Consider the following 17498-nt stretch of genomic DNA (forward strand, 5'->3'; position numbering starts at 1 on the left):
CATTCATGGTGATGGGTATAACCCTCTACATTGTTCCTTAGCCAATGGGGTATAAGTTACCATAGTGGAGAAGGCCAAATGAAAACCCTATAACGTTACCACCAGACAAGACAAATCTCAAGTCCTATCTAATTAATTGAAAATCATGGATTCACGGAGGTGGGAGTGGGGGGCACAGTTAGTTCTCAAAAGGTTCCAACAACATAAGCCAAATCAAAAATAACTTCACAGGTTGATAAAGCTCCCTCCATTGCTAGAGAAATTGAAATTTAGTTATGGGAGTTAGCAAATACTGTCTTTTTCTTTCTATGTATCATTAGATATTCTTCCAACACAATGAAATGCATATAATTCTTAGACATTGCAAACAGATTTTTTCTTCTTCGAAATTTATTTTTATCTATAGGTAATGCAAATGCTATGGTATCACTCACTGATCATCAGTTTTTGAGTCCGTAACAACTTCATATGCCTTGATTAACCTTGAAACCATGTGGAGGAGGAAAATCCCAAGAAAATTTAAATGTGGAGTCCAGAGTTTGGGGAAAATGCCCAAATCATATCAATGGCATCATCATTCAATTTTCTATGTAAAAAGGGATTTATCCTAAAAAGAACAATCCAATATTCATGCATAAACACAAATACCTACATTTTTATTTTTATGACTTTAGACAATAAAGCAAAATGATTATTCAGTGGAACTCTCAGATTTTACACAAGAGACTAATGTATTTGTACCCACAGTCCAAAACTATATTAAACACTACAGGAAATATAAAACGCCAAAAATGTACTGCATCCTTTCAAAGAACTAACATGGAATTCAGGTCTCAGCAGTATTAGAGTATGTAGTTAAATTTAAAATAGACTTCAAGGACTGGAAAAGCACCAAAAATAGTTAGAAAAATGTGAAAGAGATTGGTATCTGGCGTCAAACTGAGTGGATTCAACCCCAAATCTCCCTAGTTCTATAGCTTCAGTTAGTAATTTCCCTTCTCTGAGCTTCACTTTCCCTCTCTGTAATGTGAGTTCTTATGAAGATTAACTGAGGTCAGAGAAAGAATTCAGCACAGAGCCAGGCACATAGGAAGTACTCCGTGCATATTAGCTGTTCTTATTTCTATTATGTATTATTCAGGAAACAGTTCCAAGTGAAAAAGAGGAATATCGCTCGTCAACAAAATTAGGTTCTCTCAGACACTAAGAAAACCTTCGGCAGTTGGCATCATCTTTCCAAATTCCCTACCAACAGCCCCTAGGAATAATCTGATGAGGTTGAACATTGGATACAATTAGTATAATACATCACAAAGGCGGCTGCCCCAAACATGTCCTCGCAGGCCGCGAGCCCTCTGTTTTTCCTCTCCCGTAACCAGGATCATCATCATTTATCCCCACCATTCAGTTTTTCTTCACTCTTGTCTTATCTTTTAAAAAAATTATTAATAATAACAATAGCAGTAATAGTAATAATAATAATAATAATATGTTTTAAAATCTACTTTTTACTTCTGTGGTAACTTTGCGATACGGGCCCTGGAAGCACAGGATGTTTGGAACACAAACAACTCAACAGGGCCCTGCTGAACCAGCCAATATGAAAGGGACCACTCCCTAAGTCAGTAAGAAGTGCTGTTAGTCTCATGCTCCCGCCCCTTGCCTTTTTTGCGCAGTGCTGAAATGAAAAACCTTCTTGCGCCTTGCAAGAGAACATAATGTGCATTGATAAAACATGTTTATGCTTTCAAATATTTTGATTCACTGGGCAGACATGTTACTACGGCAGTAATTTTTAGTGACGTGTCATTGAAAGTAAATTATTTTCAATCATTTTCATGCCGCGTATTAACTGAATAAACCTGACGCTGGTAAAATGATGTTTAACTCTTGAACCTTAGAAAAATTATAGTGACCAGGTTTCTTACCTACAACAATGCCATAGGAAAAAAACAGAAAGTAGATATTGGGGGCAAAACTGCTCAACATCAGGCCTCCAGCTACCATGAAGCCACTGAAGATTGTCACAGGTCTTGCTCCAAAGGAGGAGACACAGAGGCTGCAGACAGGACCTAAAATAATAAATGAAACCTTCACTTATTTAACAATAACCTCCTTCCCACAATCATAAGATCCATCCCATCATAAATTCAAAATGATTCTTTCCATCATACAATAACAATAAAGTAAACATCTACCATGTGTTTACTACGTGCCAGACACTCTGCCAGATACTTCATATAAACAATCACATTTCATTTTAATCTCACTGCAGCCCAGGAAGGTAGATACTACCTCATTTTTTGATCAGGAAATTAAAGTTTCCGGATAGTAAGTTTCCACATAGTTAAGAAATAGGCATTCTGGAGTCAGACCTTATTCAAATTCGAGTTCTAATATTTGCTGGCAATATGATCTCAGGCAACTGTTCTGATCTCTCTGTGCCTCAGTTTCCTCATCTGATGACTGTAATGACTGTAGTGACAGTACCACCTCATAGGGTTACCATGATGACAAATGAGAGCACAGATGTCAAGCTGATCCCAAGGCCGGACACAAGGACGTCCCCAGTCACTGCCAGCTCTTCAGTGATGAGAACAGCAGCAGCCACCAGAATAGTAACAGAAGAAGACGTAAAACCCATGCAGTCTGACTCCTGAGTCCAGCATCTTATCCATCATATTATGCTGCGGATTTTGCCCCCTGCATGTTCCATGCATTTTTACTACCCAGCGCTCCTTTCCAGCGCAAGGGCGATCATACACTGATGAGGAAAACAAGCTTGATGACTGACTGAACACAACCAATCATGACCCTATAGAGGGATGCAGGGGGTGGTTATTCATTTCCTAGAGAATATTCTGGCAGGTGAGGCCAAATGGAGAAGCACCGCCCCCATATTCCAGTATGAGTCCACCAGTACCACTGTCCTACAGTCTATGTGCAACCCGGAATTTGTGAGAGGAAGTACACTGTTGAGTGACAGGTAACAGTGAGGCTACCTGGATCTTATGGAAAAGTGGGCGACATGGATAACCATGGCAAGTAATGGGACTTAAGCGATAGTGAAATTCTCTCCCACTAGAAGTGTACCTAGAAAGCACCTACAACTACAGAGCTGAGCTTATCAGAAATGAAAGGACATTAAGGATTATTCAGCCCATTAGTTTCATTTACATGGAAGGAAACCGAACCTCGGAGAGGTTGTCTAAGCCCATGGCAGAAGAGAGATCCCAGGATTTAAAAGCAAAGAAAAGCACATCTTAATTAAGTTGACAACAACCTTTCAAGATACAAATTATTATTCCCAATTTTTAAAAAATGCAGTCACCAGGATGGCTAAGGACAGACAACAGTGTTAGCAAGGATAGGAAACGATCGGACCTCTTATGAAGTGCTGGTATTGTCTCCTGAAGCTGAATATAGCATATTGTATAGCCCAGAAATTCTGCTTCTTTGTATATACTCTAAAGAAATTCCTGTACCAAAGTATATAATGTTCATAGCAGAACAATTCGGAGTTGCCTAGAAACCCAGGTGTTCATCAGCAATAGAACACAGAAGTGAATTCTGGTATCGTCATACAATGGACTATTATATGGCAATGAGAACGAATGATCTGTAGCTACACATACAGAAGTATCTCATAAACATATGTGGAGAGAAAGACAGTCAACACAAGAAGGAATACCTTGTATAATTGCATAATTTGCAAAAATAGGCAAAATTACTCTATGATTAGAAGTCAGGATAATGCTTATCTTTGGTAACGGGTAGAAAGTTTAACCAGAAGGGGGCACAGCCCCACTTCCAGGGTACTACCAGCATTCTGTTTCTTGATGTGAATGTGCTTATTACATGGGTATAATTTGTTTTGTGAAAAGTTCACCAAGCTGTACTCATGATATGCACACTTTTCTGTATATATCTTTCATTCAGTAACCTCAAACAGAGAAACAAGTTTCATTGTTAGTAAGTGACAGAGCCAGGATCCAGCCACCCCAAGTCCAACATTCCTGCCAATACCAGAGAATCTCTCAAGTGCATACTTAAGACCAGGATATGACCACTGAGATACCACAGAGCTCTCAAAATGTACAGCTCTCCCAAATTTCTCCCTGGTCATGAACTGGCCCCTGACATTTCAGGCCTTCTGTGAAAGCCGCTACGGAAGGGCAGACTGATACAGTTACACAATACACAGAAGAGAATACTCCGTGCCAGTGTTTTAAAAGGAAAACCCACTTGAAAGATCAAACTTATCCAGTAGTTGTGTTGTCTGTATACCCAATGAGAAATACTTAGACACTTCAAAAATAGAAATGATTTTAAGGGTCAAATTTCATAAATGGATGGGTAACATCATAAAAGCATGATCCTTCCATGTTGTTTACCAACCTCGTTGACACTGAGAGTTAGTGTCAACAAATTCAACAACACAAAGGAATTAAAACACAGAGATTATTATTATTGGCATACCTGAAAAGTTTCAAGTTCCATCCTCAAAGACTGTAAATCTATGCTCTTTGATACATGATAACTCCACGAGGAGATGCAAAGTATGGGAAACTAGGGGTGTGGATGAAGGGTAATAATTTTCACAGCATGTACAATTACTCTGTAACTATTACATGCTAAAAAGTACATAATTATTATCAGTTATGTGGTAAGTTCATAAATCATTTGGGTCTAAATACATGATTCTTTGAAAAAAAATTAAGCTCAGGGAAGACATGAGCAGAATTTCTTTGATGAAAAGAGCAAATTGAAAACTCTTTTTAAAAATTTCTCTACTTTCATACTGCCATCTGCTGTTTACTTAGAAAAATATCTTGGTCTCAGAGATTTAAAACAGAATTTTAGAGCTGAAAGAGGCCTTGGATAGAGTCCAAACACCACATTTTTAGAATGATAAAACTGGAACTCAGAAAGATCTTGCAATTTGACCAAGAATCCATAGCCAATCAATGAGAGGGCTAAGGCCAAAGTCAGCTTAGCATTCTTCCCAACTGAGAAGTATTTCAAGTGACACCTAAAAATCAAAATATTAGTAAAACTCTAATGTACATTTGTTAATATCTTACAGCTTAAGAGGTCCTATGAATTTATGGCAGATGAAAATGTAACATCCATGCTTGTTTTGGTGTTTAAAAGTTCAGAGCAAATTATTTTATTCTCATCCTAGAACCACAGTATTTCTAGATTCTGTTTATATGGATTTAAATCACAGTAGCCCCGTATTTCATCAATAACAATCAGGGAAAAGTATAAATGGAATTGACCACTAAGTCACATCTGCAAGACATGACACACTTACGTGTTTAGCTCTTAGTAATAGCAGGCAAGTTTCCCTAGATGAGAAACCATAGAGTACTCCTCAGTGCTGGACGAGTTTCAAGAGATAAATACAATGGAAGGACAACTCTCAGGGGAGATTACTTACAACGCTTCAGGTCTTGTACTTTACAGAAGGCGCCTTTGGAACAAAAGTTAGTTTATTCATAATATGAGCCAGTGCTTCCCTCTATGGAAAGTTGTAAAATTTTAGAAAAAAGGAAGAAGGAAGCTTCATCATCTGTGTGCCAGTTTTTAATTTTAACAAGCAAAGTCAGTTTTTAAAATGCAACAGCCTTCTATTATCTCTGCCATTTCATTTAAGAGAAAGAAGGGATCTTTTAATAAGGAAATAGTGAGAATACATCATTTGCGAATAAAATGGAAGATAGTGAGAAGATAGCGGGAAGCTAATACATACCAAGGATCAATGCCTTCATATTCATTTTGCCTTCAGTGAAAATGTTTCTCGAAACTACAATTGTGTGTATACTGGCGTTTGGGAGACATTATTACTATTACTATAGTCTGGGAGATTAATGTTGACAAGTTGGGGGAACTGAAAGTTCTTTAGTCCTTGGCTAAATGTTAAGTGACAGAGCCGCCAGTCAGCACAGAATGGTCTCAGGATGGTAGATGGCGGTGCGGGGCACTAAGAGGGGAACAGCTCTCTCCTTCCGAGTGTATGGTATTCAGGGCTCTTAAAGATATTCTATTCTCCTAGCAACATTTTTGGCACAGTGGGGACACATTCACTCAAAAAAAGTAAGAACCTGTATGTTAGGAAATAACCCTACAAACTGAGGTAAGGAGCAAAGAAAGTGAGGAAGATAAGGATGGGATTTTGAGCCCTGCAACCTCGTAAGTACAAAATGAAACCAAAAACATAAAATAATTTGTTACTAGTCATCTGCAAATCAGACTGATTGAGGTAATTTTCAGCCAATTAAGGGAATAAAAAGGGAAGTGAAAGTGAAAATTCTAACTGAAAAAGTGTTTTGTTATGATCACGGGTGAATTAAGAAAATGAGAAGAATGAATTATTCTAAGGAAGTCAGAACGATCTACAAGTAAGTGGTGAAATTGTTTCCTTCAGCCCTCAGGGTAATTTAGGAAGAAACAACAGAGCTACATTTTTGCTGGCTGTTCAAAGTAGCACGGAGGAAGAATCCATTTCTTAAAATTTTAAAGTATGTTGGTAACATTATATTTAGGTCTGCATTCATTAAACGAAAAACTAAGTATTTGCTCACTGTCTTCCCTTCACTATTTACCAAGTGTCCTCTCGAGCAACTCTACACAATAGAAATACAAGGACTCGGACACGTGAGCCACATATGGAACTCTAAACTCCCTCGGAGGCACATTAGAAAAATAAAAAGAGGTAAAATTAATTTAAGTAATACATTTTATCTCACTCAATACATCTAAAGCCTTATCATTTCAACACTGCAATATCATTAATGAGAAATTTGATATTCTTCTGTTTTGTAGTAAGGTTTTGAAATCCAGTGTGAATTTTTTACACTTAGAGTACATCTCAACTTGAACTTGCCACCTTTCAAGTGCTCAATAGCCATATGTGGTGGGTGGCTGCTGTGCTGGACAGCACAGCCCTGGAGTCTCATATCATGGCAGAAGCACAGAGAGGAGGACACACAATCTAAGACCTAACCCAGAAGACAAAATAAACACACAAGGGTTCAATTAAAATCCAAGGTCACAGACAAGAGGCACCGAAAGAAAGGCTCAAATCATGTGTTTAGGGATTTCAGAAAAGGGAGAGCGCCATGGGCCAAAAAAAAAAAAAAAAACAAAAAACTGAGCCTTGAACTGGGCCCTAAAATGTGGTTATATCCACAAAGGGATGAAAATTCTAAATGGAGGAAAACCGAAACATAATGTGGTTTTCCAATTTGTCGTTATTATAAGATAGCTTTGGGAAAGAAAGCATGCCTTTTGGGAAACAAATCACTTCCATGCACTTATTTCTCCTAAAAAGTTTCAGAATCCCAAGAGTGGTCAGATGGCGAGGCCTACCGCACTGAAGCCATAAGTAGGCTGACAGCACAGTGAGAAAAAAAAAAAAAAATAGAGCTGTAACCAGGTTGTATGCTGCCAGCAGAGCAAGCATTTCCTAAGAGAGCAGATGACGGAGCCAGGAAAGTCTTACCCCGATACCCACAATGCAGGGAGCCCAGCAAACTCTTGTAGGTTCTCACCCCTTGTTGCTGCTGAGACCAGAATTTCAAGTTCATCTCCCTAAAGGAAGAGAAAGGCACTAAGCAGCCAAACCCACTCAAATCCTTGATCATGCATACGGCTGCCTTGCTTGCTGGTTGGTTTGCTGATCTATAAAGAGCACGGAAAGCTTAAGCAAAACCTGCAGTTATTCTCACCAATCCTGGAAATGCCTAGCATCCTGGGAACTGGCCGATGCAACAGAACCCTTGCAGGAGGCAGAAATTCAGTCCTACTTGAAGGAGTAACAGTGCCTGGGAGTAAAATCGTCCAGATATCCTCTAACACCACTCTGCCAGCACTCACAACTCATTCAGCAAGGCCAATTGGCGAGTCACTATATTAAGCTGAGCATAGATTTATTGACTTATTATCAGTTTGCAGGCCTTTGGAGAAATTAAGGAGAAAAGGGAGGGGAGAGACTGTTAAATCTGCTTAGAGCACAAAAATAGAGAACAAAAGGTCTCCCTGCTGTTTCAGCAACACTGTTGTCTGAAAAACGGCCCCACCCTTCTTGAATTTGAAGAATGATGTCTAAACGAAAAGTGTTTGAGCTCATCTGAAAACAATGCAGGGCCACGATAGCCCCTGAGTTCAGTTAAGTTCCTTCCCTCCTGTATCAGTCACATTTCAACCAGAGAAACAGAACCAGAAGATGTGTGTTGGGAGATTTATTGCAAGGAACAGGTTCATGCGATTGTGAGACCCAGCGAGGCAAGTACAAAACCCATAGGGCAGGCCACCAGGAAGGGCAGCTCGACACTCTCTGGCACAGGCTGAAGCTACAGCCTGAAGACGGAATTTCTTCTGGGAAAGTTCATTTCTGCTCTTAAGTCTTTTTAAATGTACTGAGTCAAGTTCACCCAAATTATTTAGGATAATCTCCCTTACTTAAAGTCCGTTGATGGTGAACTTGAAGCACATCTGTAAAATACCTTTACAATAACACCTACACTGGTGTTTGACTAACTGGGGAATACAGGCTAGCCAGGTGGATACTGACCATCACATCTCCCAATGCAAGGCCTCCTTCTGCAGCAGGATTTACTCTACCTGGCGTACCTGCAGTGCAGGCTGCAGACCTTTGCACAGAGGGACTTGGTGTGGATGGCCTTCTCCCTGACAGCCCACCATGCACAGCCCGTCCTCCCATCTGGCCCACCTAACAACCCATCTCTATAAAACTCCAGACATTGCTTTGCCTTTGCATTTTCGAAGTCTGAAATTATCAGTAAGCCTTTTTTCTATCTCTTCCCTGAAACTAAAATCCCTGATAAGCACAGAGGATAAGCTTTGGAATCCCGAGCACGGAGGAGATACGGATGTGTGTAACGGAGGTGAGCTCGTTTACTATATAATCCCAATTCCCAGCTTTATTCAACGCAAGGATCATCTAGATAAGCAAATAATTCAGACGAGAGGAAGAAGTATTTTCCTCTCAATTGCTCGAGTTTCAAAGAGAAGGAATGAAGAATTAAGATGATGAAGAGTGTGAAGTAAAGGAGTGTATGTCTTGCATGGTTCGAATATTCTACTGTTAGCTATTGTCCAAGTCTAGGTTTGCCAGAGAAAAGGGGTGGGCCTTTACATTTGAGATGCTCAGGCACAATCTTACCAAAGTTCCAGTTCTCCCTCCAGTCCATAGCCCAGAAATATCTTTGTCTCTCATTCTGAAGGGTCCCTTTCTTTTGCGGCTTCCACAGTTTGGTCTGAATTGCTTGTTGAAGTAATTTTATTTGTGGCTGATTCTTGTCCTCTAATAGCCAATATTTGTTGAGCACCTGCATCTCAGTCATACCAAGCACCATCTCCATTATTCTACATAACAATCATAGAAGGTAATACTTTTATTGTCCCCAATTTAAAGATGAAGAAATGGGTTGAACACGTTAGCAAAACTGGAGCCTGGGGGACCACTGTTCCTCCTAGAGGATGTGCTTTGCCTTGGGCGTCATCTTTGTGTGGGCATCTTAGGCTCTATATCTTAAGGACAATAATGCCTACATCAGTGCATTGTCGGGAGAATCAACTAAGATCAAGTAAGTGGCTGGTATTGAGCCAAGCACACAAAAGGGTGCTTAGTGAACGTAAAGGACAAGCACAAGAACCACAGAATTTAGATGTTGCTTGGCAAAAGTACTTACTCTTCTGTGCCTTGCTCAGTTATAAAGCTTCAGACATTGGATCACAGAACTGAGGATGACAACTACTATGTTTTCTCTGGACAAAACTGGGTAAAGGCAATGATTCATGTTTCTCAGATATAATATGACCCGCCTGCATCATAATCATCTGGGGAGCTAGTTAAAATGAAGACGCCCAGGACCACCCCTCCTCCCCCCACCCCACTGCACTGATAGGTAGGAAATTGCCTTTTTAGACAAGCTTGAGTAATTTATATACACTCTTGAATTTAAAAGCAAATACACACACACACATACATATATGTATGTGTATAAATCCCATCTTTATCAAAAAATGTATGAATGTAAATATATATACACATATGTATACATTATATTTTATCAAAAAGATGCAACGACGTCCATTTTTGTGGGGTTTCTTTTCACCAGAATCAGAGTCAGTGGACACTATTTTTCATGTTTTATATAGCACGAACAGTGCTACAACCAAGCAGAAACCTACAGTAGCTCCATTTACAAATAAGTCAAAGCAAATCATACATTGGAGAATTCTCAAAAAGGGCAAGATTGAAATCTAAGTCAAGAGGGTCTAAGCCAATGGTAGTTCCCAATTGAAAATCACTTTTCAGGTTTACAAAAATTCATGTATGTGGGCCCCATCATAGATTGACTGAATTAGAATGTCTGAGGGTCGAAGAAAGTAAACTTGATTGACTCCTCTGCTGTTGTTGTCTCAAAATTCTTAATTTTTAACAAGGGGCCTTGCATTTTTACTCTGCAGTGGGGCCTGCAAATTATGTAGCTGATCCTGCCTACAGATGAACACCCGGGGTGCCCTTGAAGCAGAGGGAAGTTGGAGAAAGTGCAGAGCTGCAGTTCAGTTTGAGTCTCAGCCTGAGTTCTGACAACCAGGGCCCCATCCATCCCTAAGGAGCTCTCAGATTCTCTGAACCCTCAACTCCTACCTGGACAGACTTTGTGAAAAAATTTGTTCTCTGAGTATGTGCTAACTGAGGTATATATCATTTCCATCATCCTTGACCCTTGCTGGAAGATGAGTTAATGGCATTTCTGTTTAACTTAGTATCTGCTAATAGAAATGGTGACTAATTGGAGAACATTAAAAAATTCTGTCCTACCACAGACAAAGGGCTGATACCCAAGATCTATAAAGAAATCCTCAAACTCAACACCCAAAAAACAGAAAATCATGTCAAAAAATGGGCAGAAGATGTGAAGACAGACAGACAGACAGACAGAAGACTGATACTTCTCCAAAGAAGACATACAAATGGCTAATAGACACATGAAAAAATGTTCATCATTAGCCATCAGGGAAATTGATCAAAACCACATTGAGGTACCACGTTACACCAGTTAGAATGGCCAAAATTAATAAGACAGGAAACAACAAGCGTTGGAGGGGATGTGGAGAAAGGGGAACCCTCTTACAATGTTGGTGGGAATGCAAGTTGGTGCAGCCACTTTGGAAAATAGTGTTGAGATTCCTCAAAAAATTAAAAACAGAGCTACCCTATGACCCAGCAATTGCCTACTGGGTATTACCCCAAAGATACAGATCTAGAGAAAAGAAGGGCCATCTATACCCCAGTGTTCACAGCAGCAATGGTCATTGTCTCCAAACTGTGGAAAGAGCCAAGATGCCCTTCAACAGACAAATGGATAAAGAAGATGTGGTCCATATATACAATGGAATATTATGCCTCCATCAGAAAGGATGAATACCCAACTTTTTTATCAATGTGGCTGGGACTGGAGGAGATTATGCTGAGTGAAATAAGTCAAGCAGAGAGAGTCAATTATCATATGGTTTCACTTACTTGTGGAGCATAAGGAATATCATGGAGGACATTAGGAGAAGGAAAGGAAAAGTGAATTGGGGCAAATAGGAGGGGGAGACAAAGCATGAGAGGCTGTGGACTCTGAGAAACAAACAGGGTTTTGGAGGGGAGGGGGGTGAGAGGATGGGTGAACCTGGTGGTGGATATTAAGGAGGGCATGTATTGCATGGAGCCCTAGGTGTGGTGCATAAACAATGAATCTTGGAACACTGAAAAAATTAAATTTTTAAAGAATTATTTCCTCTTCATACCTGATCATTTTCGAGAAATCAGTACTTGCAAACCTGTATATTAACATATCAGTTATCATCCTTTTGTACTTTGACAGCTTTGCAAACAATCCACGTTTTGAAAAACTCTTTCAAACAAATCTTGAGCAAACTTTTCCTGTTTCTCTTGAGTTCATAATGACAGTATTATTTTCATTTGTTTAGTTATGTTTAGTTATCTTATCTGGCATGACCAGATGATCCAGGATTGTTTTTCAAGTCTTGCTTTTAATTTAACAAGGTAATACATTAATTGGAAGCAAATGTTTTTGTTTTGTTTTGAGAAATCCCTTTTAGGAGTACCTGGGTGGCTCAGTTGATTAAGCAACTGCCTTCAGCTCAGGTCATGATCCTGGAGTCTTAGGATGGAGTCCCTCATTGGGCTCCTTGCTCAGCAGGGAGTCTGCTTCTCCCTCTGACCTCTCCCCTCTCATGCTCTCTCTCTCTCATCCTCTCTCTCTCTCAAATAAATAAATAAAATCTTTTTAAAAATCCCTTTTAGAGATCAGGAAAGACAACATACTCAAAAGAAGGTATGGCTAGTGTATTTTGTTTTCATGAAATCATTTCAGAGCTGAAAATTACCTTACAAATCACCACGTTCAACGTCCTTATTTTCTCCCTATGTTCCCACAGAACAGAGATTGTGATTTGTTCAATGAACCACGTCAACTTTGTAGCAATAGGAAGAGACTCCGGGGCAACTGACCCCAAACCATCCTAGCACACCTGTGCTTAGATAGTTCCAACTAAATTACATGATCATTAAACACTGCTGCAGAGTTCAAACTATTACTTCAGAAATAGAAGTGCCATATGATTTTCATCCTTTAAAGGTAAATTAAAACCCTCTATTATTCTTTCTAAAGATGACAGGAATCACATTATATCATATATAAATGTTTATGAAGAACATTACTCTTGGAGACATTATAAAAAACCTTTGAAGACAAATATATCACATCTACGTCATGCATAACACTGCATTAGAATTCTGAATAGCATCACCATTGTGAGATGGGACAACCCCTTGCCATGTCACACTTCTCTTATGAAGGGGACACAAATGATGTTCATACAATTTCATCACAGTGTGCCTAAATTGCAGAGGACTAACTTTGAATTATACAGGATCTGCTTACTATTGCCTGACATCACGTGGTCCTCTGGTTACCAGCATTCACTGGACATGCCTGGATCTATGCCCTCATCTCCCTGTGAGTCTCTTAAGGGCCGGAACAGTGTGTTTAATGTTCATCTTTTTATATCCATGATCTATCACACTGACTGGCATATAACAGCAAATAAATGGATAAAGAGATGAATGACAATCTTCTAGATCCCTGTATTTTCACATAGATTTATTATAGTGAAAAGGTACTAAAATCTCAATGAAGGCAGGGAAATATGTTATACCTAATATATATATATATATATATATATATATATATATATATATATATCTTTCTATGCCTTGCACAGTGTTAGTGAGGCAGCAAATTTAATTCAACGATCGGGGACTGAGGAGAAGCATACATTTATCCACTTACTTGCAAGCAAGCCAACTCCACTTGCAAGGGATCCGACCCAGGCTGTTTTTCCTTTTCCTTCACCAAAGATGTCCAGCCATTCTATGTACAAGACTCCAACAGCCAACGGTGATCCATAACACAAAAACTGAGTGAAAAAGGAGACAAGCACAATCACCCAGCCCCATCCACCATCAGGTGACTTTTTAAAATCCATCGTAGGTAAGAAATCAAGGAAGTGTTCTTCTGTAGGTCCTAAGTGAAAAAAAAGGAGAAAAACATATTTAGAGTGTGGTAGGGCACAGTATTTTGGATTAAAAATATCTCCTCCTAAATTAAGTCATAAAAGTCTTTTTTAAAAATACACATGGAAAAACATAAAATTTCACTGACATATCAAGTTAACTTTAAAAAAAATTTTTTTTTAAAGATTTTACTTATCTATTTGACAGACAGAGATCACAAGTAGGCAGAGAGGCAGGCAGAGAGAGGAGGAAACAGTCTCCCTGCTGAGCAGAGAGCCCGATGCGGGGCTCGATCCCAGGACCCTGAGATCATGACCTGAGCCGAAGGCAGAGGCTTTAACCCACTGAGCCACCCAGGTGTCCCAACTTTAAAATTTTTACTCTTGATTTGAGAAAAGAATACATCCACATGATTCAAAAGAAATTTTTTAATTGCAAAAAGGCACAGTTTGAACACCTTGTCCCCATCCACCAGGTTTGGTCTCTTGCCACGTGTTGGCTCCCCCAGGAAGAAGATTCTTAGTAAGAAGAAAGTTTTTTAAAACTATTCTTTTCCATTGGAAGGTAATAGGCTGGAGAGGAAAAAGATAAGCAGCCATGTAGTGTCAAGGAAGGGGACTTCTAAAATGGGATGCCCGTCAGAGTTGCTCTGAGTTAAGCATAGAGAGTTGGCCCATCACACTCCCATGTTGGTCATTCGCCAGGTTCAGGCCATCCAGGGAGTGGGCATGACCATAGGTGACGAGGCTCCCTTCAAATGAGGCAATCATTTCTGTACGGCTGTCAGCGGAAGGCACCCTGCCAACAGTACTGTGTGCAGCTAGGGCAAGGAATCTCTCAGTCCCAAAGGGAGTCTGGAGGGGAACTGGCAGCACATCACAACACCCACCAACTTGAGTATCCTCCCAGACTTTCTTCATGAATGTACAGGAAATTTCCTCTTTTTTGACAAAAAATAGCATATTGTACATTCTATTCCAAACCTTGTCTCATGCCCTTAACATCCCCAAGATTTTTCCCTATCAACACAGAGACAGCATCCTTAGTCATTTTTTTCTTAATTAAGCACGAATTATCTCACTATATGGTTGCACACTTGTTTATTTAGTTACCAAATAGGCAAAACATTACACAGCCTTCTAGTCTCTTGAGGTGTTTGGCTATTGTTATCATATATTATCTAGTTTATTATCTAGATTATTATCTAGAACTATTATATAGTTCAAGAATGAAAAAGAGGGACCAAAGGTATATAATCCACACCTACCTATTTCTCACCTAACTCCCATATCCTCCACAGGAAACCAGTGCTTCTTGTTTCTTTCATATCCTTCTAGAGTTTGTTTATGCATATATTGCTAACTCAAATATAGCTTTCCTCTATTTTTTACACAGAAAAATAGCATGATATAGATGTACATATATACATATGTATCTGTATATGTCTCGCTTTTTTTCACTTAGAAAATATCCTGAAGATCTTTCCCATCGATGCATAGCGACCTTCCTTATTCTCTTCTTTGTGCTGCCCTGTGTTTCAGTATAGGGCTTTCTCTTAATTCAACCAGTTCCCTGTGGTTTACAATGAAAACAACACTGCAGTGAATAACCTTACATATACATATATCTTTTTGCATATATGCATATCTGTTAGGTAAAACCTAAAAGAGTAATTGCTGAGTCAAAAGCTATGTACACTGTAATTGTAACTGGTATTACAAAATCGGCTTCAAGGGATTAAACCAATTTATGTCATCCCCGGCAATTTGTCGTGTGTGCTAAAACTTTTGGATTTTTGTCAATATGGTAACTGTAGAACAGTATTTCATTATAGATTTCACTTGCATTTTTCAGCTTTCCCTGAATGTTGTGTGTCATCTCATAGATGAAAAGCCATCTGTAATTCCTATCTAGTTCTTTGGTATGTATATATGGGTGTATTTCGGGATTTTCCATTCTGCTTCATCGATGTGCCTATTCATTCACCATTACCACATTAGTTTAATTACTAAGTTTAAGGTAATTTTAAGTACTCTATTCTTTTTGCTAATATTATAATTGGGGTTATTTCTTTGTCTTTTGTTTGTGTGCGTAAAAGTTATTGATGTCTGTATGTTAATTTTGTGTCCCACTACCTTACTAAATTCTCTCGTTTGCCTTAGATGTTTGGACAATTCTCTTGGGTATATACAATATATAATACAATAAAGTTCCACAATCATCTACTAACAGTAATAGTTTTACATTTTTATTTTGAATTTTTATACTTCAAATTTCCTTCTTTTGCCTTTGCATCAAACCGGGTATACAGGATAATGTCAAATTGAGGGTATATGTCTCTGTCTGGCTCCTAACTTAGTCAGAACACCTTCAAATGCCAAGGTGCTGCCTCTGGGGCTTAAATCAATTTATTTCACAAAATTAAGAAAATATATCTATTTCCCTAACTTTGAGTGTTCTCATAAAGAATGCTTAATATGTTTTATCAAATGCATTTCTGGTGCACAGGGAGATGATTATGATCTCTTCCATAGAACTTTAAATGTAATAAAATCTGTACTCTCTTTTCTTCTCTTTTCCTTTCCTTATTTGTCAGAAAGAGAGAGAAAGCACAAGCAGGGGGGAGCAGCAGGCAGAGGGAAAAGCAGGTTCCCCACTGAGCAGGGAGGCAAATATGAAGCTCAATTCCAGGACCCCAGGATCATGAACTGGGCCGAAGGTAGACACTTAAGCCAACTGAGCCACCCAAGCACCCCTAAAATCTCTATTTTTCTACCTTGAACCATCCTTGAATTATTGGATTAAATCATCCTTGGTTCATGCACTATTTTGATTATATCAGCCTATTTGGGGGACAGGGGAAGGATTTTTAAATTGATAAGTGAGATTTTTCTTTTTGTTTTTAATTTTTACTGTTTTTTTTTATCAAAGTAATATTTTAAAAGAATGTGAAAATATAACTCCTTCCAAAGTTCTAAAACAGTTTACATGGCTATGGATTTGGAGGGCCAAATCTCGACCTCCCTGCCCCCGCAAGGCTTCCCACTTAATCTACACTTCCTATGTCCCTGTACAATGTCAGGTTTACAGTTTCAACAGAGTCTTCTTTGACCACAGGTTTTTCTAAGCCATTCCCTTGGCTGTTGTTTCATCAGATAATAGCTAAAGACAGTGGAAAATATCATTCAGCCATTCATGCATGTCCCTAATTAGACGGCGGAGCATTTGGCTATCTTAAGAGAGTCATAGTTACACCCACCAATTTATCTGGGCTTCAGTGAATGTCTTCACTCTGACATTCAGAACACTAGGCAAAAATCACATTACCACCTGCCACAGGCCTTTGTATAAATTAACTTTTAGTATTTCCTAATTGAAAACTGGAAGATGTTACAATTTGTACACAAAACTGCAGAGTCTAAAGGCCAGCCTCTCAGACCAAATGATTGTGTTAGCAAACAGAATACTGCAAACTTCCAAATATCTAAATCCTTTGAAATAACCATCAGAAATTAACTCTTTCTAGTACCTACTCTACTACAAAAGCAAATAATATAATGCTGGTCCTTCTTTTTTTTTTTTTTTTTTTAAAGATTTTATTTATTTATTTGACAGACAGAAATCACAAGTAGGCAGAGAGGAGGAAGCAGTCTCCCCGCTGAGCAGAGAGTCTGATGCGGGGCTCGATCCCAGGAGGATCATGACCTGAGCAGAAGGCAGAGGCTTTAACCCACTGAGCCACCCAGGTGCCCCTATAATGCTGGTCCTTCTAATGACAATTGGGTACTTTGCCATATTTCTTGGTCAAAATTCCTTTTAAAGAAAATATAGTCTTGATTCCCTAAACTAGATACTATATGATAGCAATAGCCAA

At 39.0% G+C, this 17498-nt stretch overlaps 1 protein-coding gene across 1 annotated transcript in view; it reads right to left on the reverse strand.

Annotated features, from left to right (window-relative positions):
• The window catches only part of LOC111145412 (solute carrier family 16 member 9), a 49320-nt gene that overhangs the window by 13007 nt on the left and 18815 nt on the right, over positions 1-17498 (reverse strand). The window contains exons 2-3 of the mRNA XM_022500290.1: positions 13401-13634; positions 1929-2072 (exon numbers count right to left, since the gene is read on the reverse strand). Coding sequence (XP_022355998.1) covers positions 1929-2072; positions 13401-13596 — 340 coding nt within the window. The 5' untranslated portion in view covers positions 13597-13634. The remainder of the gene's footprint in view (positions 1-1928; positions 2073-13400; positions 13635-17498) is intronic.

This window comes from Enhydra lutris, unplaced genomic scaffold (assembly GCF_002288905.1).
Source record: "Enhydra lutris kenyoni isolate GAN:26980312 unplaced genomic scaffold, ASM228890v2 scaffoldscaffold12, whole genome shotgun sequence".
In the NCBI taxonomy this organism is placed as follows: Eukaryota; Metazoa; Chordata; class Mammalia; order Carnivora; family Mustelidae; genus Enhydra; species Enhydra lutris.